The sequence below is a fragment of the Pipistrellus kuhlii genome, unplaced genomic scaffold (assembly GCF_014108245.1).
Source record: "Pipistrellus kuhlii isolate mPipKuh1 unplaced genomic scaffold, mPipKuh1.p scaffold_m20_p_62, whole genome shotgun sequence".
NCBI classification, from domain to species: domain Eukaryota; kingdom Metazoa; phylum Chordata; class Mammalia; order Chiroptera; family Vespertilionidae; genus Pipistrellus; species Pipistrellus kuhlii.
In genome coordinates this window covers 1,229,285-1,255,122 of record NW_023425565.1, presented here as the reverse complement: position 1 = coordinate 1,255,122, position 25,838 = coordinate 1,229,285, and the positions used below count along the sequence as shown (strand labels likewise).

Here is a 25,838-nt window from a genome sequence, read left to right as displayed (position 1 = left end):
CCAACCGCCCATGTCCCCTCCCCCTGGCCAGGCTGGCTGGACCTCACCCATGAATTCATGCACCAGGCCTCTAGCGCGCACACACACACACACACACACACACACACACTGAGTGGCCAGATTATTATGATTAAAAAAATATATATATTGATTTTTCACAGAGAGGAAGGGAGAGGGATAGAAAGCTACAGTAGAAACATTGATGAGAGAGAAACATCGACCAGCTGCCTCCTGAACACCCCCCCCCCCACACACACACTGAGGATGTGCCCGCAACCAATGTACATGCCCTTGACCGGAATCGAACCTGGGACCTCTCAGTCTGCAGACTGACACTCTATCCACTGAGCCAAACCAGTTTTGGCCGGATTATTATGATTTCTGAACTCATAATAATCTGGCCACTCAGTGTGTATCTAGGAGGAAAATTACTAGGTCAAATTGAACTATCAGATAATGACTAGTAATGTTGAGTATTGTTTCATATGCTATTGGCCATTTATATATCCTCTTTGAAGAAATGTCTGTTGAGATTCTTTGCTCAGTTTTTAATTGAATTGTGTTTTTATTACTGAGTTGTAAGAGTTCTTCTGAAGTATGTTTTTTATTAGATACTAGAAGCACGGTGCACAAAATTCATGCATGCATGGAGGGATGGGGTGGTGGCGTCCCTCAGCCCAGCCTGCACCCTCTCCAATCTGGGACATCACTCTCATAATCCAGGACTGCTGGCTCCCAACTACTCACCTGAGTGCCTTCCTGATTGCTCCTAACCACTTCTGCCTGCCAGCCTTATTGGTGTCTAACTGCTCCCCTGCCAGCTTGTTTGCTCCCAACTTCCATCTTCTGCCATCCTGGTCACCCCTAACTGCCCTCCCCTGCAGGATTAATCGCCTCTTAACTGCCCAGCCTTGCAGGCCTGGTCCCTCTCAACTGCCCTCCCTTACAGGCCTGGTGCCTCCCAACCACCCTCCCCTGCTTGCCTGATCACTCACAACTGTCCTCCCTTGCAGGCCTGGTCCCTCCCAACTGCTCTCCCCTGCTGGCCATCTTGTGGTGGCCATCTGTGTCCAGTTGGGGGCAGGATCTTTGACCACATGGGGGCAGCCATCTTATTTGTTGGTGTGATGGTCAATCTGGATATTACTCTTTTATTAGATAGGATTATGATAGAGACCCACAGATAGCCTAATTCAACTATAGCTGACCATAATAATTTTCACTCTGCTCTGAAATATTATAGCTAAGAAACTGAACGAAGCGTATAAACCATCAATATTCATTTCTCTAGCAGCTCAAAATATAAAGAAACAAGTCAGATAATACCCAGACAAATGGGGAAGAGTCAAGAAATATCCACCAACTCTGTTACTCAGAAAATTTCTAGACCTACTCCTATTACTAAATGGGAATTACAGAGTTTAAAGCACAAAGAGGGTGCAGAGTTCTTTCATCATCATTTAGGGCCTGTGCAAGAATACTACCATGAAGAAAATCAATAAGAAAATGGAGATAAATTCACTTTGTAAAAATGGATCCAGGAGATACAAGAACATGCTATATAAAATTGCTCTGACTCTCAAATGAAAGCATTTAAAGAAAAATGAATAAGATTAATAGAGAGCTGAGAGAAAGAAAAGGAGAGAGGGAAAGAAGGAAAGAAGGAAGGAAAGAGGGGAGGGAGGGAGGAAAGAATGAAGGAAGGAAGGGAGAAAGGGAGAGTAGGATGGATATAATGATTATAGTGCTTCAAACTATATTAGAAGTAGCCAGGAGTAGAACTTGGAGTATAGGCTTGAGAAAAATCGCCCATGAGAGCAAGTGAAAAGAAGAAAAATCTGGAAGATAGACAGTCAAAAGTCAATAAATGATTTTTTCAAAAACAAGAATAGAAAGAAAAAAAAAGGGAGGGGGGAACAAATTTTAGGAAAATATATAATAAGAGAAAGTTTAGTAGCGTGAAGAAGAAAACCTGAGTTTGCAGTTCAAATTATTTGAGTTTGTTTAGCAATCCCCATTATTGAATATTGGGTTGCTTTTTGCTTTTTGTAATAAATAGTCAGAAGGCTTTGTCTTCATTTCTTATTATTTGAGGATAGATTCTTCAGAGTGAGATTATTGAGACAGAGGCTGTGAATATTTGAATATTACAAGTTATGCATTGTCCAAAAGATTTTACAGAAAAAATGTTATCCCCTTGTTTTAATTTACACTTATTTTAGTAGTAATGAGAGTGAACGTGGTTTTTCATGTGAATTGTCTTTTACCTTCTAGTTTTTAGTTAATGTGCTTTGCATTTTTCTTTTTGGTTTTCCTATCTGTTGTGTTTATGGTAAAAGTTTTCTTCAATTTATTGCTTTTCTGTTAGAAAATTATTTTTATATGCCAAAACCGGTTTGGCTCAGTGGATAGAGCATCGGCCTGCGGACTGAAAAGTCCCAGATTTTATTCCAATTGGGAGCATGTACCTTGGTTGCGGGCACATCCCCTGTAGCGGGTGTGCAGGAGGCAGCTGATTGGTGATTCTCTCTCACCGATGTTTCTAGCTCTCTATCCCTCTTTCTCTCTGTTAAAAATGAATAAAATATATTTTAAAAAAAGATAATTATTTTTATACAGGTATTTTGAATATTTTTCCTAATTTATTTACATTTTTTAAAATAATTTTTATCTTTACTCTTTTCTTCCTATTCTTTTTTTTAAAAAAAATATATTGTATTTTATTGATTTTTTACAGAGAGGAAGAGAGAGATAGAGAGCTAGAAATGTTGATGAGAGAGAAACATTGCCCAGCTGCCTCTTGCCCACCCCCTACTGGGGATGTGCCCGCAACCAAGGTACGTGCCCTTGACCGGAATCGAACCCGGGACCCTTCAGTCCGCAGACCGACGCTCTATCACTGAGCCAAATCAGTTTCGGCTATTTACTTTTTTCTATTAGCATTTTGTGGTTAAGTCTTCCTTGCTGAGTAACCAGTTAAATAAATATTTTCTCCTAGTATTTTATGTTTCACATTTAAGTAAAAAATTCATTTATAGTTTTTTTTTGTTTGTTTGTTTTTTATGTAGCACAGGTCTGAGTTTTATTCTTTTTACAAGTAGGCAATATTTTCGGAAATTCTGTAGATTATCTTTTCCTATTAGGTGGCAACCTTACATTTGTCATAAATTTTAAAATTATCTTTGTCTTTTTATTTTATTTAAAAGTTGACTGTGGCCGGGACCGGTTTGGCTCAATGGATAGAGCGTCGGCTTGGGGACTGAAGGGTCCCGGGTTCGATTCCGGTCAAGGGCATGTACCTTGGTTGCGGGCATATCCCCGGTAGGGGGTGTGCAAGAGGCAGCTGATCGATGACTCTCTCTCATCGATGTTTCTGACTCTCTATCTCTCCCTTCCTCTCTGTACAAAATCAATAAAATATATTTAAAAAAAAATAAATAAATAAAAGTTGACTGTGTTCTGATATATTAATTTTTCTTAAATTTTAGAACAAGGACAATTTATCTTCCGTTATTACTGACCTCAACATAATAATGGAGTCCACTGCATATTCAGAATTAAGTGAATTTGTATCTAGGTAAGATAATTTACAATTTTTTTTTTTAGGGACTGTTTTCACTCTATAGTTTTGAGTTTACATTTTCTCCCTTCTTGATATATAAATATCAAAATATATCTGAAAGTGATATCATTTTTATGGGTTATATTTAAGCCTATATTCTTTATATTTATTATTCTTTCATTCAATAAAATTTTATTATGCATTTACTTTGTGCTAGGCATTAAAATTAAATTCTGAGTAAAACTAAATGTAAGTCTTAATCTTCATGGAATTTGTGGCCTAGTGGGAAAGTCGAGTATTAAGTAGTCACAGAAATAAATCTAAAATTGTATCTGTGCTAAATGTTATAAAGAAGAATTGCATAGTGCTGTATCATGAATTTAACTTCCAGGGAGAACATGGCATGATTTTCTGAAACTTGAGCTGACATCTGAAAACTGAATAGGCATAAACAGAATAGCTTGTGTATAGGCACTGTATTAGGAGGGACCATGGCATCTGTGAGCAGCTGGCAGGAGGCCCAAGTGGTTAGAGAAGGGAAGGCAAGGGATTGTGGAATAAGATGAAGCTTTTGAAGTAATGGAGTTGGTGTAGGGAGTTTGATCACAAGTCCCACCCAATGTGAAGCTTTTTAAAATATTGCAATATATATATATATTTTATTGATTTCAGAGGAAAGGAGAGAGAGAAACATCAATGACGAGAGTCATTGACCAGCTGTCTCCTGCACACTTCCCACTGGGGATAGGGCCCACTAACTGGGCATGTGCCCCTGCTCGGAATTGAACCTGGGACCCTTCATTTAGCAGGCTGACCCTTCATTTAGCTCGATCCACTGAGCCAAACCAGCCAGGACAATGTGAAGCCTTTGAAAGGTTTTAAGCAGAGCTTAAGGAAGGCACAAGTGTGACACCCTTTCTATAAAGAATTACTAGAGGCCCAGTGTGCACGAGATCATGCGCAGATAGCTCACTTCCACTTGCTTCAGCTGGCCGTCCTGCCCATTGCCGCTCATAGCACGCAGTCCTCTGCTGCTTGTAGTTGGCTGCCGCTGTTCGTAGCTCTCGCCTTGCCCTCCACTGCTCATAGCTCTCTGCTGCTTGTACCTCACGCCCGGGCCGCCTGCTGCAAGAGCCGCCTGCTGCAAGAGCCGCCGTTTGTTTGGTCGTGGCGGCATTATGGCGTTAGGGCCACTGGCTTTTATATACGTAGACTAGAGCCCCGTTGCAGGAAGATTCCTGCAATAGGGCTTCCTGCTGCGTTCGCCGCCCCACCTGCTTCCCTCCCTTCTCTCCTGCCCTGCCTGCTTCCCTCTATTCTCCCCTGCCCCACTTGCTTGCTTCTCTGCAGCTTCTCCTGTGGCTTCCTTCTATGCTGTCTTCAGTCTTTGCTATGGCGGAATATGCAAATTAACCACCATCTTGGTTGGGTTATTTTGCATACCCACCCTGATTGGTTGATGGGCATGGCTTGTGGGTGTAGCAAATGAACGGTTAATTTTCATGTTTCTCTTTTAGTAGAGAGGATTATTCTGGGTGCTGTAGGGAGAATGGATTAAAGGAGTGCAATAGTAGATGCAGGAGGGTTAATGACTGCCCAACAGAGGTTTGTAGTTTAGACTAGAATGATGGCTCTGAGGTAGAGAACTGGATGTTTGTTTTTTCCATTTGTTGCTGGCAAAATGGATGATTAGCACAGATTTAAAACAAAGAAGCCATGAAGAATGGTGATTTTGCTAAATGTGTGAAAGTGTTCATGAAACAATGCTAACAGGCCATTTGGATAATGGAAAACAAGTTAGCCTGTGACAGCATTTCAGCAGCAATGAGATGTGAGAAATCGAAGTTGCTGCATGCTGACCTAAAAGAACCCTGGACCCAATGCTGGAAGGGGTTTGTTCTGTTGGTGGTTGCAATGGCACCAGGGAGCAAACCAAACCTGGGTTCAGCAACCTCAGTACTTGGGTTCCAGCTAGGAAAGAATTCAGAGCTAAGACACAATTGTAAGAGAGCATTTATTTGGTTAATCACAGGAGTAGAAGTAATTCCTAGAAGAAATGGGCTTAGGAAACAAGTTACAGAGGCAAAGGAAGGGCCTTTGGAGCTTGGAGGGGGAAGCCAATGGTAACATGCCTGGGGCTGGGAGCGGAGGAAGGGAAAGGGGAAGATGGGTATGCCAGAGAGGGGCCGCTTCCTGAGGGTTTTAAGGGTGGAGATTTTAGGGAATTTCCAGAGGAAGATCTTAATAGAATATTAGGTGGCATTGCAAGTGTGTCCTTTCAGAGCTGTGGTCTCCACTGATTGGTTGGTGGGCAGCACCTGGGCCAGGGGCCATTAGTCAGAGCAGCTGGTCCTGAGGCCAGCCATGGGGTCACTGGTCGGGTTTTTCTGCTTTTCTGGACCTGGAGCTGAAATACAACTGAGGCCTGGATGTTATGTCTGGGGAGGAAAGGTCAGGGGGTCCAAACCTCATGACCAGCAATACCCTAACGGACCCATCTTCCTTGCTCTGCACACGTCTATCTAACAGCCTGCCACAATTTAAGGCCAACGTTTTTGCCTATGTCCCTCTTCCCGAAGTAGTGCATCTTTGTCTTGGCAGCAGTACTTGACTGCCCCTCTCTCATAGTCACATGGGTTTGACTTCTGTTCCTCCCTCAGAAGTAAGGGGCTTTCCCTCCTTGCTTTACTGCCTTTCTCTCAGTGGGTTAGGGTTTTTGCTTCCCACTCTAGAGGAGTTCTGTAGAAGAGTCTGGTTCATCTTGTGCTCTAGCAGCAGCTGTTCACCTCTTCATGCCTGTGCCATCATGGGGAGCTCTCTCCTGGTTGCTGCCATGACCCCAGTCTTTCTGATGAAGTCCTCTGTGTTTTGGGTTCCCATCTGTTCCAAATGGTACTTTACTCCACAGGTTGAGAACCTCTAGCAGGGTCGCCTAAGATCATCAAAAGCACAGATATTTACATTACGATTCATAACAGTAGCAAAACTACAGTTATGAAATAGCAATGAAAATAATTTTCTCACCACAACATGAGAAACTGTATTAAAGGGTTGAGAACCACTGCACTAGAGGGTAGGGTCCTGCAGGCCTAACCTGCCCTCAAGGCAATGCCCTCTGCCCCACAAAGCCATGGTCGCTCTGTGGATGCTGCTGGAGCCCTGCGATGCTCCGCCATGGCTGCTGCAGGGCCTAGAGGTCCTGCCTGCCTCCCGCCTGCCGCGGCCGCCGTGGGATCCAGAAGTCCTAGGCACCTGGGACCCATCAGTGCACCTCCTGGTGAGTCATGCCTTTTATGATACAGACTATAGGCCCAGTGCACAAAATTCATGCATGGGGGGAGGGAGGTTTCTCCCTCAGCCTAGTGGGATTGGGCCTAAACAGGCAGTCGGATATCCCTCTCACAATCCAGGACTTCTTACTCCCAACTGCTTGCCTGCCTGCCTGATTGCCCCTAACCGCTTATGCCTGCCAGCTTGATCACTCCCTAACCACTCCCCTGCCTAACTGCTCCCCTCCCAGCCTGTTTGTCCCCAACTTCCCTTCTCTGCTGGCCTGGTCACCCCTAACTGCCCTTCCCTGCAGGCCTGGTCCCTCCCAACTGCCATTTTTGACCACATAAGGGCATAAATCTTGTGTATTGGAGCGATGGTCAATTTGCATATTAGGCTTTTATTATATAGGATATTTCTTGCTCAGTCTATGGAGGACAGTTAGGGACAGATACTTTATTACCATACTAGTCTTTATTTCTCCTTTGCTTCTTGGTCTCTGATGACATAAACGTAAAACTTCTTGGTATTGTCCCACATGTTCCTTTTTTTTTATTTTTTTTTTTTATAAAGGATCATGATTTTTTTAAAAAATATATATTTTATTGATTTTGTACAGAGAGGAAGGGAGAGAGATAGAGAGTTAGAAACATCGATGAGAGAGAGTCATCGATCAGTTGCCTCTTGCACACCCCCTACTGGGGATATACCCGCAACCAAGGTACATGCCCTTGACCAGAATCGAACCCGGGTCCCTTCAGGCCCCAAGCTGACGCTCTATCCATTGAGCTAAACCGGTCCCGGCATGTTCCTTTTCTTTTCCTTCAGATTGGCTGGTTTCTGTGTACTCACCACACAATAAAGATATTGCGTAGTTCCATGAACACAACAAACCTCTCTGGTTCTCCCTTTATAATCACACCCTCCCCTAACGCTTAGTGCCTGGCAAAACCTGCTCTGATCTTCATCAGTCGAGTTTTGCCGTTTATAAATGTCAAGTAAATGAAACCCCAGTGTGTAACCTTTTGAAACTGGCTTCTTTACTTAGGACGGTGCCTTTGAGATTCACCCATGTTTTCACCTCCAGGGAAGGTCCATTCTTTGGACATTGTTTGTTTATTCACTTGCCCTCGGAGAACATTTGAGTTCTCGCCTGTTTTGGTGATTATGAACAGAGCTGCTGTAAACATTCAGTGAGGTTTGTGTGTGTGTAAGGTTTCTTTCTCTAGCGAACAGAACCAAAAGTGGGATTGCTGAGTCATGTGATAAAGACATGTTTAAATTTATAATAAACTGACAAACTTTGTCAGAGCAACTATACTATTTTACAGTCCTTTCCCACCAGCTATATGTGAAAGTGACTGATAATATTTGAGTGCATTATCTTCTGTTAATCACCTGAATTAGGCCTATTATTTCTAGGAGTTTGTTTTTGAAATAAAAGTTTAGAGTTTTTATTCTAAAGCTCTCTGTTTTGCTATATTACTGAGAAGGAGGCAGTTGGGTTTATTTTATGTTTCTGGCTAGTGGAAATTGAAATGTGTCACTGCCAACATTTTGTGAAAGAAACCCCTGTCATCTGTTTTGCATTAGTAAAGTTTGGACTGTGCTTCGGAAGAATAGATAAATTACCATCACTCTTTACAGCTATAACACACACACACACACACACACACACACACACACACACACTTCTTTCTTAAATGGGAAGCTGTAGATTATATAATGAAGTACCCTTTATGGAGATGCTGATGGGTTGAAGGAAGTGTGACTTAGTCCACCTTTAAATAAAGTTCTTTTTAAAATTTATGTCCCAGAGCAGTCTCTTTTCTCTTTCCTTCCCTCTGAGTGCCTCTAGTGAGTATGTATTTATGCTTGGCCATTGTAATGTTTATCGGATGTTTTTCTCTGCTCACTCCCTCACTGCATGATCAGGTGCCTAATTGGCTACCTTGTTTGATGGAAATTAAAATATCATGTCACTTTCACCTGCAAGCTCCAATGAACTCACTGCTGCTCATTATAGGCCTGTATTCCTTGTAGAGATCATTTGTTCACTCAGACATTAAAAAGGTATTTGTAATAGGTATTGGAGTAAGTTTTAACATTAATTTCAAGTGTTTCCTACAAAATTTATGTGTATGTAGCTGTGTGTTAACTTATTTTTTTTTCTTGATGTCGTCTTTGGTCATTTGTCACTTCGTTTTCATTTCCTGCTTTTTTATTTTATTTTATTATTTAAATACTAGATGCCCAGTGCACAAATTTGTGCATGGGTGTGTTGGGCCAGCCCGGCCCAAGTCGGGATGGATCAGAGCTGGGCCTATCAGGAGGAGGAGATGATAGGAGGTTGGCTGGCAGTTCCCACATCTGATTGGGGTGGAGGGACTGATGAGGGGTCAGTGGCCAGGGGAGAGGCTGTGAGAGGTTGGCCTGCCAGCCCCAGCCCCATTTGGTGTTTTTGGGGTGGGGGGGCCATAGACTGATGGGGTGGTGAGGCTGATTGGGGGTGGGTTTGGCCAAGGGGAGGGGCTGTGGATGGTGGGCCAGCTGTCCCTACCCCAGAATGGGGGGCGCAGTTGGGGTCCAGCAGCCTGGGGGAGGAGCCATGGGTGGTTGGCCAGTTGGCCCTGCCTCTAATTGAAGTGATGGCCCTATTGAGGGCAGAGCTGGCTAGGAGGAGGAGCTGCAGGATGATAGGGGTGGTGGGGGCCCATCAGGGGTGGGGCAGGCGTGGAGGAGGGGCGGCAGGCAGTTGTCTGGCTGGCCCCACTCCCAATTTGGGTAGGGGGAGCAATCAGGATTGGGGTCAGCTGGGGGAGGGGTTGTTGGCCAATGGAGCAGTGGAGCCAATTTTGGACAGGGCCAGCTGGGGGCAGGGACTGCATGAGCTCGGCTGGCTGGTCCTGCCTCCTATGGGGGGGGGGGGCAATCAGGGCCAGGGCCAGCCAGGGGGAGGAGGTACAGGGGAGTTGGCCAGCCGGTGAGAGAGGCTGATCATGGGTGGGGCTGGCAGCAAGGAGTTGCTGCATGAGGTTGGCCAGCTGGCCCCACCTTGTGATCAGCTGGTTTGCTGGCTGCAGTAGGCATGATAGCAACTGGTTGTTTCAGTCATTATGGTGTTCCAGTTGCTGGCTTTTATATATATAGATATTTTAGTATTCTGTTTTAATTTATCTACTGATTTTTTTATTTTTATTTTTTGTCCTGGTTGTATGTCTTTTTAGTTGGCTGTTAGCAGAATTGCAACATTCATAACCTAATTTTAAAGTTTTCTTAGGTTTAATACTTTGCCATGCCAAGTTTAGTCTGGAAGCCTTATAACTATAGGCCCCTTTCCCTCCTTGCTTCAAATTGTAGTTTTCATAGGAATTACAATGATGTGTGTGCACTGGAAACCTGATAAGATAATGTTATAATTTTTATTTTTGACCATCATACATAAATTAATAAGCTTAAGTGAAAAATGATAATTTCTTACATTTATCCAGATTTTAAAATTGTAGGTAGTCTATGGGGAGATACTTTATTACCATACTAGTCTTCATTAAAATGTTTGCCTAGATTTAGCATCTCTCTCTCTCTCTCTCTCTCTTTCTTTCTCTCTCTCTCTCTCTCTCTCTCTCTCTCTTATCTCTCTCTCTTATTTATTTATTTATTTATTTATTTATTTTAATGTTTGGGCTCAGAACTGGCCATATGAATATCTAGAGATATTACATTCAATTACCTAGGTTCAATCCATAGCCATTTTCCAACCAACCAATATATTTTTTTAATATATATTTTATTGATTTTTTACAGAGAGAAAGAGAGAGGGATAGAGAGTCAGAAACATCAATGAGAGAAACATCGACCAGCTGCCTCTTGCACACCCCCTACTGGGGATGTGCCCGCAACCAAGGTACATGCCCTTGACTGGAATCGAACCCAGGATCCTTCAGTCCGCAGGCCAACGCTCTATCCACTGAGCCAATCTGGCTTTGGCAAAATGATAAATTTTCAACTCTAGTACTTCCTGAACATTTTTCAATAGGCATTAGGCCTTGTAGTTAATAAATCTCTCTTCTCTACTGTGTGTGTGTTGTACATATGTATTAAGTATAGATTTGATTTCACTCATTATATTTTTAATGATTTATAATTTCTTACTCTTCTTGTTTATTTTGTTGCTCAAATTATCTTAGACTTGATCAGTGGAAAATCCTTTTGGTTGGCTCCTGAATTTGAGTGATATATTTTCATAATTTTTAGCACTTCCTTATATTCTAGCATAAAAAATTTTCCAGGCTCACACTAAACCTTTCCTAACCCCAATAAGTAAATCCTCTTATATAATAAAGAGGTAATATGCAAGTTGAACATCACTCCAACACAAGATGGCCACCCTGGGATTGAATAAAAATTAAAACGAGAGACTCATGTTTATTTTACTTAGGATAGTTAACAGTCAAAACATGCGACCATCCTTTGTGGTCGGACTGTTATTTTTTTTTAAAAAAATAAATCTTTATTGTTCATATTGTTACAAAAGTTCCTCATTTTTCCCCCCTCCACCAGGTTCCCACCCCACCCTCTGCCCTTACCCACCCCCCCTTGTCCTCATCCATAAGTGCACAGTTTTAGTTCAGTCTCTTCCTGCACCTCCCACTCCTCTTTTCCCCGAAAATCATTAGTCCACTCCCCTTCCATACCTCTGATTCTATTATATTCACCAGTTAATATTGTTCATCAGGTTTTTTAATTCTCTTGGTTTTTAGATTCACTTGTTGAAAGTTACATATTTGTTGTTCATAATTTTTATCTTTATTTTCTTCCTCTTCCTAAAGAACCCCCTTCAACAATTCATATAATTCTGGTTTGGCTGTGATGAACTCCTTTAGCTGTTTTTTATTTGTGAAGCTCTTTATCTGGCCTTCGAATCTGAGTGATAGCTTTGTTGGATAGAGTATTTTTGGCTGTAGGTTCTTGCTATTCATCACCTTGAATATTTCTTGCCATTCCCGTCTGGCTGCATGGTTTCTGTTGAGAAATCTCCTTTATAGGTAACTACCTGCTTTTCTCTTGCTGCTTTTAATATTCTCTCTTTGTTTTTTGCTCTTGGAATTTTATTTTATTTATTTTTATTTTCATTTTTAAAAAAATATATTTTATTGATTTTGTACAGAGAGGAAGGAAGAGAGATAGAGAGTTAGAAACATCTATGAGAGAGAGTCATCCATCAGCTGCCTCTTGCACACCCTCTACCGGGCATATGCCCGCAACCAAGGTACATGCCCTTGACCGAATCATACCCAGGACCTTTCAGTCCCCAAGCCGACGCTCTATCTATTGAGCCAAACTGGTTTCGGTTGCTCTTAGAGTTTTAATTATGATGTGTCTTGGTGTGGTCCTCTTTGAATTCCTTTTTTTGGGGGGGTTCTGTGTGCTTCCTGGAGTTATAAGTCTATTTCTTTCACCAGGTGGGGGAAGTTTTCTGTCACTATTTCTTTCAATATGTTTTCGGTATCTTGCTGTCTCTCATCTTCTGGGACCACTATAATTCTGATGTTGGTTCGCTTAAAGTTGTCCCAGAGGTTTCTTACACTATCTTCAACTTTCTGGGTTCTCTTGTCTTCTTGCTTCTGCAGAGGAGTGTCCTCTGGGTCTTAGTGTTCCAAATCTTGTACTTGATTCTTGTGATCCTCCATTCTGTTTTTAGGACTCTGTATAATATTTTTTATTTCAGACAATTTATTCTTTATTTCTAGTTGATCCTTTTTTATATCCTCATAGGTCTCGTTTATTTTATCAGCCTTTTCTAGTAAATTCTTGAAAAACCTTATAAGCGTGGTTTTAAACTCTATATCCAGTCGCTTTTTGTCCTCCATTTCTTTCGTTTGTGATCTGTTTCCTTGTCTCGGCATTTTCACTGCTTCACTGAGTTCGTAGGGTGGCTTTGTGTGTTAAGGTGTCCTATATGGTTTAGTGGGTCAGCCTCCCAGTTATCTGAGGTGGACACTCTTGGTGCACCTCTTTGTGGACTGTGTGTACAGGCTTTTGTAGTTAAGTCTTAATTGTTGTTGGTATCACTGGGAGGGACTAACCTCCAGGCCTATTGGCTGTGAGGATCAGCTGTGTCTATGCCAGGAGACAGCCTTATTCAAAGGCCTCTGTGCTCAGCTTGGATGAGCCGGAGTTTCAGGGTGGAGCCTACAGCCTTGGCTTCCTGTCAGCCCCTCACTATGAGGTTCCTGAGTCTGTGTTCCTCAGTGTCCTTTGGTACTCATTGCAAGCACCTCTGACAGAAATGTGCTCTCTAGTTTCGCCCACTACCAGTCTAGTCTCTCCCCCAATGAGCCCGGAACTGGGATTCAGTGCAGTCGGAACTGGGGCTCAGCACAGTCTGGAGCTTTTATCTCCTTCCCGCTAGGACAATCCAGTGGCACAGTCAACAGTCCCTCCTCTGCACGCAATGTGTGTGACTCTGGTGCTCTGCCTTTCGCTGCTCCGCCTTACAGCCCAGATTCCCTCTGTATGAGCTTGGGATCCCAGGGTCTCGCCCAGAACTGGGGTTCAGTGCAGTCGTAACTGGGGTTCAGCACAGTCCGGAGCTTTTGTCTCCTTCCCGCTTGGGAACGGCAAGCAGGCACTCAGCCGCCCTTCCTCTCCGGCTCCGTCCTCTCCCCACATGTGCACTGTGTCTCCGTACCTTAGGCTTTTACAGCTCCTCTGCTTTTCCTTCTGGTTTTCTCTTTCCTTCTAGTTGTAGAATTTCCAGTCAGTCAACTTTCCTGTAGTTCTGGATAATGTCCACTTTGTATTTTAGTGGTATTTTTTGAAATTGTGGTGTGAGACTGCAGTTAGACGTTTACCTATGCAGCCATCTTGGTTTCCTCCTCCTCTACATCTGTGGTCTGACTTTAGATCTCTTAGTTTGTAAGACCTCCACCCAGGCCTTCCCTGAGTTAGCCAAGTTAGTATGTGGCCCCTTTTAGTCCACAAACTCATAGGCACAGAAATTATCTCTAGTGGTTTTGGAGTAGAACATGTCATATGGTGGTAAGATCATTTTCTGACACCAAGTGGGTGTCCTTCAATTCAGTTTAATTCTGACCCACAGGTTAAGGGCAAAATCCTCCACAAGTCTGCTCCATTTCATATGCTAGCACAAGATTCAGGGGCCCCTGCATGTCTGACCTACTTAGCAATCATTTGAGTGTTCCCACAGCCCTCTCAGATATTTTTTGAAAAATATTTTTATTGATTTCAAAGAGGAAGAGAGAGAGAGAGAGAGAGAGAGAGAGAGAGAGAGAGAGAGATGGAAACATCAAGGATAAGAGAGAATCATTGATCAGCTGCCTCCTGCATGCCACCTAGTGAGGATGGAGCCTGCAACCCTGGCATGGACCTTTGCTAAAATCGAACCCAGGACCCTTTAATCCGCAGGCTGATGCTTTAGCCACTAAGCCAGACCAGCTAAGGCAAGCCCCCTCAGATTTTATAATTTGCTAAGACTCAAGAATCTCTGAAAAATGCTATACTAAAAACTGTTATTTTATTATTATTATTATTATTATTATTATTATTAGAGGCCCGTTGCACAAAAATTTGTACACTCGGGGGGACAGGGTCCCCTCAGCCCAGCCTACCTCCTCTTGTAGTCCAGGACCTCTTAAGGGATGTCCACCTGCTAGCTTAGGCCACTTCCCATGGGAGCAGGCCTAAGCCACAGTCGAGTATCCTTAGCGCTCTGGAGGAGGCGGGAGAGGCTCCCACCACTTACTCTGTCAGCCTGGCTTGTAGCTGAGCAGAGCTCCCACTGTGGGAGTACACTAAACACCTGCGTTGAGCACCTGCCCCTTCGTGGTCAGTGTGCATCATAACAACCGGTAGTTCCTGGTGGTTTTGCCATTAGGGTCAATTTGCATATTATCCTTTTATTATACAGATTATTATTATTATTTAAAATATATTTTATTGATTTTGTACAGAGAGGAAGGGAGAGAGATAGAGAGTTAGAAACATTGATGAGAGAGAGTCATCGATCAGCTGCCTCTTGCACACCCCCTACTGGGGGTATGCCCGCAACCAAGGTACATGCCCTTGACCGGAATTGAACCCGGGACCCTTCAGTCCCCAAGCCGATGCTCTATCCATTGAGCCAAACCGGTTTCGGCCAGATTATTATTATTTTTAATATATTTTTATTGATTTCAGAGAGGAAGGGTGAGGAGGGAAAGAGAGATAGAAACATTGATGATGAAAGAGAATCATTGATTGGCTGCCTTCTGCACTGGGGATTGAGCTGGCAATCCCAGGTATGTGCTCTTGGCCCGAATTGAACCTGGGACCCTTCGGTCAATGGGCTGACGCTCCATCCACTGAGCCAAACCACCTAGGGCTGTGATTTTATTATTAAAGTTACAACCTTGAAACAGTTAAATGGAAAGAATGATTAGGCCATGACCCGGGACAGGGACAGGTGGGGGTACGAGGAGATATGTAGACTTTATGCCCTTTCCTGTGGAATCCATGCACATTAGCCTCCAGCACATCAATGTGTTCACCAACTAGGAAGCTTTACTGAGCTTGTTGTCCAGATTTTGTATTGGTGCTTCCTTACCTATTGGTAATTGATTAAATGATTGTCCACGTGATTGAGCTCCTCCCACCGCCCTCTCCTTCCTGGAGATCTGATTGGTCCAAAGTTTCAATCTCTTTGATCAACTGGTTGGTGATTCTGGTGACTGGTCCCTATCTGGAGGCTATCTAGGGGTCACCTTGAGTCATTCATATCACAAAGGCACTCGGAACTTTTTTAAATTTTTCTTTTAATTTTCTTTTATTGATTTTTTTACAGAGAGGAAGAGAGAGGGAAAGTTAGAAACATCAATGAGAGAGAATCATCTATCAGCTGCCTCTTGCACACCCCCTACTGGAGATGTGCCCGCAACCAAGGTATATGCCCTTGACCAGAATCAAACCCAGGACCTTTTAATCCGCAGGCCGATGCTCTGTCCACTGAGCCAAACCGGTTTTGGAACTTTTAAGGGTTTTTGAAGCTCTGTGCCATCAACTAGGGACAAAGTAAGATATGTTCTTTATTCTACTGCAGTTATCAAATAAAATTCCAAGGAGACTGTGGCATCTGAGTGGTGCTTTGAAAGATGGGTAGGATTTAAACATTTAGAGATGGAGAAAAGGATATTCCAGGCTAAAAACTTTGCATTAGCAGGCACACACTCAAAAGTGCAGACTTCAGTATGTAAAATATATCTAATATTTTCTTTAGCTTTAGTGAAGGATCTATAAAAAAGAATATTGAGTAAAGCCAGGTTGGACCTCTCATTTAACAATATTTATTAATCGTCATCTTTTTTATTCCTACAGAGCAGAAGAAAGAAGAGATCTGTTTATGTTTTTCCGAAGCCTGCACTTTTTTGTGGAATGGTGTGAATATCGGAAGCGCACATTTAAACATTTCAAGGTAGTGTCTAAATTCTTCAAATTTAAATATATGATAAAAAAGTGAAACTCATTTTAATTTGTAGATTTAATGTAACATTCTTTCCTTAAAGTTTATAATCAAGAAAAATTTAATTGACTTCTGGAATTTGCTATTATTTGGAATAAATGAACGAGGGATGCTTTTGTACAAATTAGTGAATCTTTTTATTTATTTATTTATTTATTTTTTTACAGAGAGGAAGGGACAGAGATAGAGAGCTAGAAACGTTGATGAAAGAGAGAAACATCAATCAGCTGCCTCCAGCACATTCCCTACTGGGGATGTGCCCGAAACCAAGGTAGATGCCTTTGGCCGGAATCGAAGCTGGGGCCTTTCAGTCTGCAGACCAACGCTCTACCACTGAGCCAAACCGGTTTTGGCCAAATCAGTGAATCTTTATGATAGAATATCTTGAGAGAAGTGTAGTTATAGTCTTAAATGTTTTATAATACACATGTTGAAAAATTAATCCATCAAGGATACTTGAAGTAAAATGACAAACGCTAATAAAGAGCCCCAGCTGGCATGGCTTAGTTGGTTGAGCACCGCGTCCTGTGCACCAAAAGGTTGCCTGTTCGATTCTCGGTGATGGCGCATGCCTGCCTGGGCAGGAGGCAGCTGGTGAATGTTTCTCTCTCTCTCCCCCTCTCACTTCTTCTCTCTCTAAGAGTCAGTTTAAAAAGTGTTTTTTAAAAAGCATAAAATCATAGCATGCTTATCACATAGCAGTATGATCTTTATTTCCTGAGTTAGCCTTTGTATTTTAATCTTCTTAATTAACATATATTTCAAGTTTAAATACTGAACCCTGACTTTTATTAGGTAATGCTTCTTAAATCTGATGCTGATATATTAAAAACTTCCTTTTTATTCCTTTTGTTTGTTTTCTGGCATAACTAGAATTATGTTTGGCTGCATTATAATCCCCCAGGTTCTACCTAGCTGGATAGCATCAAATTATTAACAGCAGTGATCCACACAAAAACCAGCTCTGAAAGAGCCAGCATTAAGTTGGATCTCAAGGTTCAGGTTTCCTCAAGAGACATGAACTCTGCTTTGCCTTGTTTTCTATTATTATTATTATTATTATTATTATTATTATTACTACTACTACTACTACTACTACTACTAGTACTGTACTAGAGACCCGGTCTATGAAAATTTGTATACTGGGGGAGGGAGGGTACACTCAGCCTGGCCTGCCCCCTCTCACAGTCTGGGAGCTCTCAATGATGTCCTACTGATGGCATAGGCCCTCTCAGGGGGATCTAAGCCGCAGTCTGGCTTCCCTCTGTAGGAGGCCACCAGGCTGATCATGGGAAGGCGCCACCCCCATCACCCTGCTGCTGGCTACTGCCAGCCGACTGCTGCGACAGGCTGCTGGCCATCTAACTGCTGGCCACTGGTCCTTGCTTCTTAGCATTGGCCCCACCCCCTGCCCACTGGTGGGTGGGGATGACCTGGGGCCAGGCTGGCTGTGGGAGGGTCTGTGGGAGGTTGAGGCACAGCAGGTCGCACCTCGTCCAGGCGTTCAGGCCGGGCCCACGCCGTTGTCCCTGTGGCTGCCTCTGCGGAAGGGGCAGCACTGGGACCGACTGCGCAGCCCCCTCCCGCTGCCTCCGTGGAAGGGGTTGTGGCTTTAGACTGGCCCGCACTGCCACCTCTCTCATGCTGCCGCCTCTCCCAGCTGCCAGCCTTGGCCCTCACAGCCACTGTGGCTTTGTCCAGAGGGACGTCTGCAAGATGTCCTGTCTAATTAGCGCATTAGCCTTTTATTAGTGTAAGTTATTGTTGAACTAATTAAACCTGTCAGGCTTGGGTTTTCTGTAGAATGAAACATGCTAACCCCTGTACTGGACTGTGATCCCTAAGGAGTCCTCTAGATTCTTGTTTACTTAGTTCTTCTGCACAAACGATTGAGGAATGTGCTGGCAGTTACAGTTCTGAATCACCTAATGTGGTTGTTTACTTATACATTTGAGTGGGTTGTGGGGAATGTGAGCACCAGTCCCATTTCCAAAGCCAGTCCGCCTCCAGGTGCTTTCCATGCAGGTGTGAAGTATAATTGTGTGTTTTCCAACACAGAGTACTTCTCTGCACCAGTGATAAGGTTACTAGAATGGAAAGAAACAGTCACGTTGTTGTAATATTATGTCAATATCTAGCTCCAGAAGTTTTTCAGTATTCCAAATTGAAACTCTGTCCCCATTAAACGGTAACTTGCTATTTCCTTCTCCTTCAGCTTCCGGGAACTAACATTCTAGCTTCTGTTTCTATGAGTTTGACTACTCTGGTTCCTCATTAAAGCAGAATCCTAAAATTAGCCCTTTGCCTGGTTTATTTCACATAACATAATCTGTGTTGTTGATTATGTCATGATTTCATTCCTTTTTAAGGCTGAATAATACTCCGTTTTATGTGCTTTATCACATTTTGTTGATCCATCCGTTTCTATCTTTTGGCTATTGCGAATAATGCGTCTATGAAGCATGGTATTCAATAACCTTTAAATCTGTTTGAATCCCTGCATTCAGTTCTCTGAGGTATAACCTGCGAGTGAAATTCCTGGATTATATGGCAAATCTATCTTTAATATTTTTTAAGAACTGCATGTTTGTTTCCACAGTAGCTACACCATTTTATATTTCCAGCATCAGTGTACAAGGGTTCCAATTCCGTCATATTCAGTTGTCAATTTGTGGTGTGTTTTTTTTTCTTTTTTTGTCATAGCCAGCCTAATGGGTGTGAAGTGGTATTCTCATTTTGTGTTTGTGTGTGTGTGTGTGTGTGTGTGTGTGTGTGTTTTAATATTTTTATTGATTTCAGAGAGGAAGGGAGAGGGAGAGAGAGAAACATCAATGATGAGAGAGAATCATTGATTGGCTACCTCCTGTACTGGAAATTGAGCCTGCAACTCGAGTATGTGCTGGAATCGAATTCAGGACTCTCCAGTCCACAAGCTGACACTCTGTCCACTGAGCAAATCAGCTAGGGCCTCATTATGGTTTCGATTTGCATTTCCTCAATAACTAGCAATGTTGAGCATCTCTTCATGTGCTTATGGGCCATTTGTATGTCTTCTTTAGCGAAATATCTATGCAAGGCCTTTCTGCACTGAATCAGATTGTTGAGTTGTAGTTCTTTATATATTCTAGATATTGATTCCTTATCTGATAATTGGTAAATACTTTCTCCCATCCCTGGATTGTCTTTTCATTCTCTTGAGAATGTCTTGTTGCACAAAAGTTTTTATTTCTGAAGAAGCCAAATTATCTATTTTTAATGCCATATTTAAAAGATTATTGTCAAATTTAATGTTATAAAGAATTTTCTCTAAGAGTTTTATAGTTCAGCCCTTATGTTTAGGTGTTTAGTTTGTAAGCTAAGGATCCAACTTCATTCTTTTGCATGTGCTCATTCAGTTTGCCAGCACTATTTGTTGAAGAGACTGTCCTTTAAGTGGTCTTGGCGCCTTTGTTGAAAATCACTTGGTTTGTGTCTGGGCTCTCTCTAATATTCCATTGGTCGCCACGTCTGTCCTTACACCAGTGCCACACTGTGATTGGTGTTTCTGTAATTACATTCTGAAAGGAACACGTGGGAGTCCTCAGTGTTGTTCTTTTCAGGTTTGCATACTTGGAGTCTTGAGATCACATGAATGTTAGGATGGGTGTTTCTGTTTCTTCAAAAAATGTCATTGGGACTTTGAATCTGCCGATGGTTTTGAGTAATATTGACATATTAACTAGTCACTCTTCAATCATGAACACAGGCTGTCTTTCCATTTATGCATGACCTCCTTGGTTTCTTTCAGGAATGTTTGTAAGAGTAAAATATTTTTAATTTTAAGCCTCAATTTTTTTAACTATTAATGTCAAGAATGAAGCAATCTATTTGAGACAATGGGACCACATGTTTCTACTGTCACTCCTTTATTTGTGACATTCGGCGTACAGAAGGTTGTCAGGTACCCAATGTTCATGTCTTCTTTCTATTTAGAGCCTCAACATTTTTATTATTTTTTAAAATATATTTTTATTTATTTTTTTTTACAGAGAGGAAGGGAGAGTGATAGAGAATCATAAACATTAATGGGACAGAAACATTGATCAGCTGCCTCCTGCAGACTTCCTACTGGGATGTGCCCACAACCAAGGTACATGCCCTTGCCTGGAATTGAACTTGGGACCTTTCAGTCTGCAGGCCGATGTTCTATCCACTGAGCCAAACCAGTTAGGGCGCAACATTCTTTTTTAATGATTATTCTATAACTCAAGAGTTTTCACCAATGCTCTTTCCTAATTATTTTACCTAAGCCACTGGCTTTTAAATTCTATAAAATTTGAGAGTTATTTTATGATTTTTTTTCTAGCTAAGTTATCATAAGTATCTACCATGTTTCCCCGAAATTAAAACATCCTCTGAAAATAAGACCTACTTACAGGTTTCCTTCTAAGAGAAATATAAGGCATCCCCCTGAAAATGAGGCCCCCCCTAGGCTCTGTCTCAGAATGAAAATTAATTTACCGTAAACTGGTTGCTAGGGTTGCCCCAACTGGCGTCTAGCAACCAGTGACATTACTCGGAGTCCTGACGTCACTGCTGTGTGGAGGCGGAGCGGAGGTCGGAGTGAGCGGTGAGTGTGGGGCGGGAGAGAGGAGGAGACATTTCGTAGATGCGTGTAGAAGAGCAGGAGGATTAGAGCGGACGGGACGCCACAAAGGTGGTGAGTGCTGGTCTGTCTCTGGTGACACTGCCTGATGCTCACGGCTGCCCTCATGATGACTGAAGGTTCTCAGTCAGTGGCAGACCCTGCTCCAGCCCAGATCCAGGCCCCAGCAAGCCCAGTGACAGTCCCCAGGCAGGCCCCAGGGGGTAAATGTCTGATAAAGGGGTAGGGGGTATGTCTGGTGAAGGTGTTCAGTGGCACAGGGGTGGGGGGAGGGGGATCACTTAAAATGACACAGGAGGATCAGAGGGGGCAATCAAAATGACACAGGAGGATCGAAAGGGGTTACTAAAATGGTAATCCCCCCTCTGATCCCTCCTATGTCATTTTAAGTGATCCTCCTCCCCCCACCTTGATACCCCAATTCCTTTTTTTTACCCCTAGAAATGAGCGCAAAAAGAAAAAGCTACTCCGTGGAGTATAAAAAAGGAATCGTGGAAGACTCTTGGGGCCAAAATCTTACTGTTTTCTGCAAAGAGAAGATGTTGAGTATCCGATTGGTCCGAAAATGGCGAGCAGAGTATGGTAACCTCACTGAACAAGTGGACAAGGGAAATGCTAAAAAACACAAGTGTGGATCAGGTCGGCAGCCATTATTTTCCGAGGTGGAAGACCTGATCTGTGAGTGGGTTGTTGACAGGAGAGCAAAGGCTTTGGTTGTGAATAGGGCTCAGATTCAAGAATTTGCCCTTGCAATGACACCAGAGTTTGACATAGCCCCCGAAGACTTCAAAGCATCACAACACTGGCTGGATAATTTCCTTCAGCAAAGTGCACTGTCTTTAAGAAGATCTACCGGTACAACATTGTTTAGGTTGGAAGATACTCAAGTTATTAAGCGAGCACTTGCATTCAAGTCCTTTATTGATGATGCTGACTTCTCTAAATTCAATCTTTCCAACATGATTGCTGTGGATGAAACTGTAGTGTTTATGGGCCAATCATCTCAAACAACAATTGAACAGCAGGGTGCCTCCTTAGTGTACATTCCCTTCACTGCTTACGAAAGTGCACATGTTTTCTGTATTTTGACAGTTTGTCTGGATGGCACTAAAATCCCACCTTTAATCATTTCTAAGGGCAAGAAGGAAAAGATTGAACGTGTTTTGGGCGATTTTATTCTTGAAACTGAAAAAGCCTTGGCCACACAAGCAGTTATAAGGAAGTGGTTCAATTTAAAGCTGCCGCTTGTTATGCGAGGGAGCCAAGGAAGTCTGCTAGTCTGGGATGCAGCCAGCACTCACCACGCTAAAGACATGAAGACATTTCTTCACGAAAGAAAAATAGATCAGATAATGATTCCCGCAGGAATGACGGCCTATCTCCAGACTCTTGATATTGCAATAAACAAGCCCTTCAAAGACAATTTGAGCATGGAAATTAATGACTACATTGAAAATAGAATGGAGAGAAATCAGCGTGGAAACTTTGTTATACCTAAACTGCAAGAAGTTGTGACTTGGGTGAAGAATTCCTGGGAGAAAATCACTGACAGTTGCATTGCAAATGCACTGCAAGCAGGCTACCTTGACAAGAAGTACTCATTTAAAGACAGTGCTATTGCTAAACATGAGAGATTTGGTCCACTGATTCTGAAAGAAATGGAGTCACAGGAAATTCACCAGGAAATTCAGGAATTGCATTGTTATGATAATGTTCCAGAAGTTGATGACATGATTGTCATTGAATAAATGAGTAAATTCTTGATACTGTAGGATTCACAGTTTGTCTGGTTTGTGTTGACAACTACTGTACTACTGTACTATATACAGGTAATAAATTTCCTTTATTTTCATTTAACAATAAATGTATACCGTATTCTTCATGGAAAAATAAGACAACCCCTGAAAATAAGACCTAGCTCATCTTTGAGAGCAAAAATTAATATAAGACACTGTCTTATTTTCAGGAAAACGGTAGGAATATATTATTTTTCTGACATTTGGAAATGTGAGAGAACTCTTCTTTGACCATTTTCTTCAGTTTTTGTTGTTTTGTTTTGGTTGTTTCTTTTTAATCCTCAGTCTAGGATATATTTTTTGTTGATTTTTAGATAGAGTGGAAAGGAAGAGAAGTGGATGGAGAGAGAGAATGAGTGAGAAATATCAACATGAGAGAGACACATTGACTGAGGCTGGGGATTGAACCTGCAGCTGAGATACGTGACCTTGACCAGGAATTAAACCCAGGATTCTCTGGTTCGAGGGCCAACACTCTTAACCACTGAGCAAAACCTTCCAGGGCATCCAGTTTTGTGCTTTTTAAAAAATACTTTTTTATTGATTTTTAAGAGGAAATGAGAGTGAAAGAGAAACATCATTGTAAAAGAGAAACATGGATCTGCTACCTCCTGCATGCCCCCTACTGGGGATCGAGTCCTGCCCTGATCAGGAATTGAACTGTTGACCTTCTGGGCCATGCCCACCAACCCAGGTCTATTTTCTCCACTTTTGACCCCATCAGTCAGCTCTCATCAAGTTTATTTTTCCAGATAAATTTACAATTTATTTTCTTTAATTTAGTCAGGATTGTGATAACATAAAGATTTTTTTTTTCAAATACAACAGAATCCTTCTGTTTAAGTGGATTTTATTTTGCACTGTTTATCTTCAATTAAATGTACTCTCTATCATTCTAAGACTTTGAAAGTATAAAGGGAATATTTATGTTCTCAGTGAGTTACAGCCATTGAGAAATGAGGCATGCACACAAAATAATGAGAAAGCAGTATAATAGTCACAATTATCAGTTACTAAAATAAAATACATGAATGAATTAATAAATGTTATGATATAATTATTATGGCCTTAAGAGATCACAGATTTAGTGAAAAAGTTTTATTTTGGGATCAACCCTGACAAATTGGGAAAAAATTGAAAAACAGATAGGAGGTCATTCTAGGTAGGGAAAACATGGAAACAAATGCTGAAAAATAGGAATAAGTGTTTGTTCTGGGAATAATATACAGAGACCAACTTGATTCTAAGTACAGTTTATATTGGAAACAATTGTAAGGAATTTTGTTGTTGTTAAGCCTCACTGGGGATATTTTCCATTGATTTTTTAGAGTGGAAGTGAGGCAGAGAGAGAGAAACATGACATCGATTGCTTGTCTCCTGCACAGGGCCCGGGGGTCCAGTCTGCAGCCAAGGCACATGCCCTGCCGAATCCTTCAGACCACAGCCAATGGTCTGTCCACTGAGCCAAACTGGGCTGGGCCAATGCTAGTAAATTTCCCCCCAGATAATTTAATACACAGTTCAGTCATGTTTCTGAAGCACTGATAATTTTGTATGTAATCCCAAAATGTGGAGAGAAAGACTTTTGAATGGGGTTTGGACAAATGTAAATTTATGTTAGAAACTAATCTGACAGTATTGTGTCATCATAAGTCTTCACTATTAGACTGAAGAAGAATTCTCACCATTTAATGTATTAGTTGCTATGGACTTTAGAAAATGTTCTTCAGAAGCTTTCTTGTGAATATAAGGTCTGTTTGGGTGAACGGGGATGTGTATGGGATGAATGGGAGAGTGGTGTGTAATGACACCATGGAATTCATTTTGTTTTTATGTCTTACATTCAGACAAATTTATTGATAAGATTCTCATTTATATAGTGTAAAAGAAAATGTTTTGCAGAGTTTATCAAATTTGTAAGCCTTTACAATAAAGCTCTTTATAACTATTTTCTGAGAAATGGGTTAGACTTTTTTTCCCCTCAAGCATATTGATTTTTATCTGCTTGGCTTCTTAAAATATTTTACAGTAGATTTAGAATGTTAATATTGAAGAAAGAAAATTCTATAATGTTTTACTGAAATCTTTAACTGTGTGACTACAAAGCAGAATAATATTGAACATTACTATATTAGCTCTTTATCAGAGTAAAATTATACTGTATTTGTAAAGTTTTACCTAGGTATGAGACTATACCCTATTTCTCAGGCTAAGGAAAAAGATAACAGCTGCCTTAATGGAAAGAAAAGAGTTTCTCCTTCATAATGAATAAAGTCTGAATCATAAAAGAAAAATGGGAGATCACTGGAAATATTTAGCTTTTCAGTTTTTGAAATGTCAGCCTTAACTACTTTTAGGGATCTTGTAAAGGTCAGAAAAGACAAACAGTTGAAAGTTTCTTAGACTTAAACTCTTACTTCGTTAGTATTAGAAATAACACTTTTTAATTTGGGTATTTGCATAAAAACACACCTTTTTAAGTGGCGCTCTATTATGGACTACAAAGATTTTGTAGAACTATTTAAATATTTTCTCATTGCCTTGTTTTGAACTTAGAGATTCAATCTTCTTATTTATATGTAAGCTTTTGAACATACTTGCTTAAAACACAAAATTCCTTCATAGTGGGATACAAAGTTAATATTAAGCAGGTGTTTATGCTCCTTTGACATTGTTGAGAGAGATTATAAGTATGTGTGCGCTTTAGTTTACATGCTGCACTGACAGAGGTTAAAAGTATGGGCCTATGGGTAATATTTTTAAGCAGATAAAACTGTTGGGATGCTTTCCCAGGGCGATGGGATTTCCCTCCAAGCGTATCTCTTCAATGCGGTTCCGAATATAATGGGTGTCATTGGCCTTGCAGAATGTATCATCTGTAATTGAAGTTATGTTGTTGAACTGGGGAAAAAAAAGGAAAAGGTGTTCAGATAGCTGAAATCAATCTTTTGTATGCCATGCAATGGGATCTTAGAATATTTTATCTAAAAAGTTGTTTTTAAAGTACTGTATTGTACATACTGTGTATTCATCGTCATGGTAATAAAA

At 41.6% G+C, this 25,838-nt stretch overlaps 2 protein-coding genes across 3 annotated transcripts in view; one reads left to right on the top strand and one right to left on the bottom strand.

Moving 5' to 3' along the window:
• The window catches only part of LOC118708715 (centromere protein P), a 209,647-nt gene that overhangs the window by 14,429 nt on the left and 169,380 nt on the right, over positions 1-25,838 (top strand). Inside the window, exons 4-5 of one of the 2 annotated variants that reach the window (XM_036420139.2) lie at positions 3,489-3,577; positions 16,205-16,301. In XM_036420139.2, the coding sequence (XP_036276032.1) occupies positions 3,489-3,577; positions 16,205-16,301 (186 nt within the window). The remainder of the gene's footprint in view (positions 1-3,488; positions 3,578-16,204; positions 16,302-25,838) is intronic. The other variant, XM_045575051.1, reaches the window with a different exon arrangement.
• The window catches only part of OGN (osteoglycin), a 28,820-nt gene continuing 26,475 nt past the window's right edge, over positions 23,494-25,838 (bottom strand). Inside the window, exon 6 of the mRNA XM_036420118.2 lies at positions 23,494-25,691. Within this exon, the coding sequence (XP_036276011.1) occupies positions 25,521-25,691 (171 nt within the window). The 3' untranslated portion in view covers positions 23,494-25,520. The remainder of the gene's footprint in view (positions 25,692-25,838) is intronic.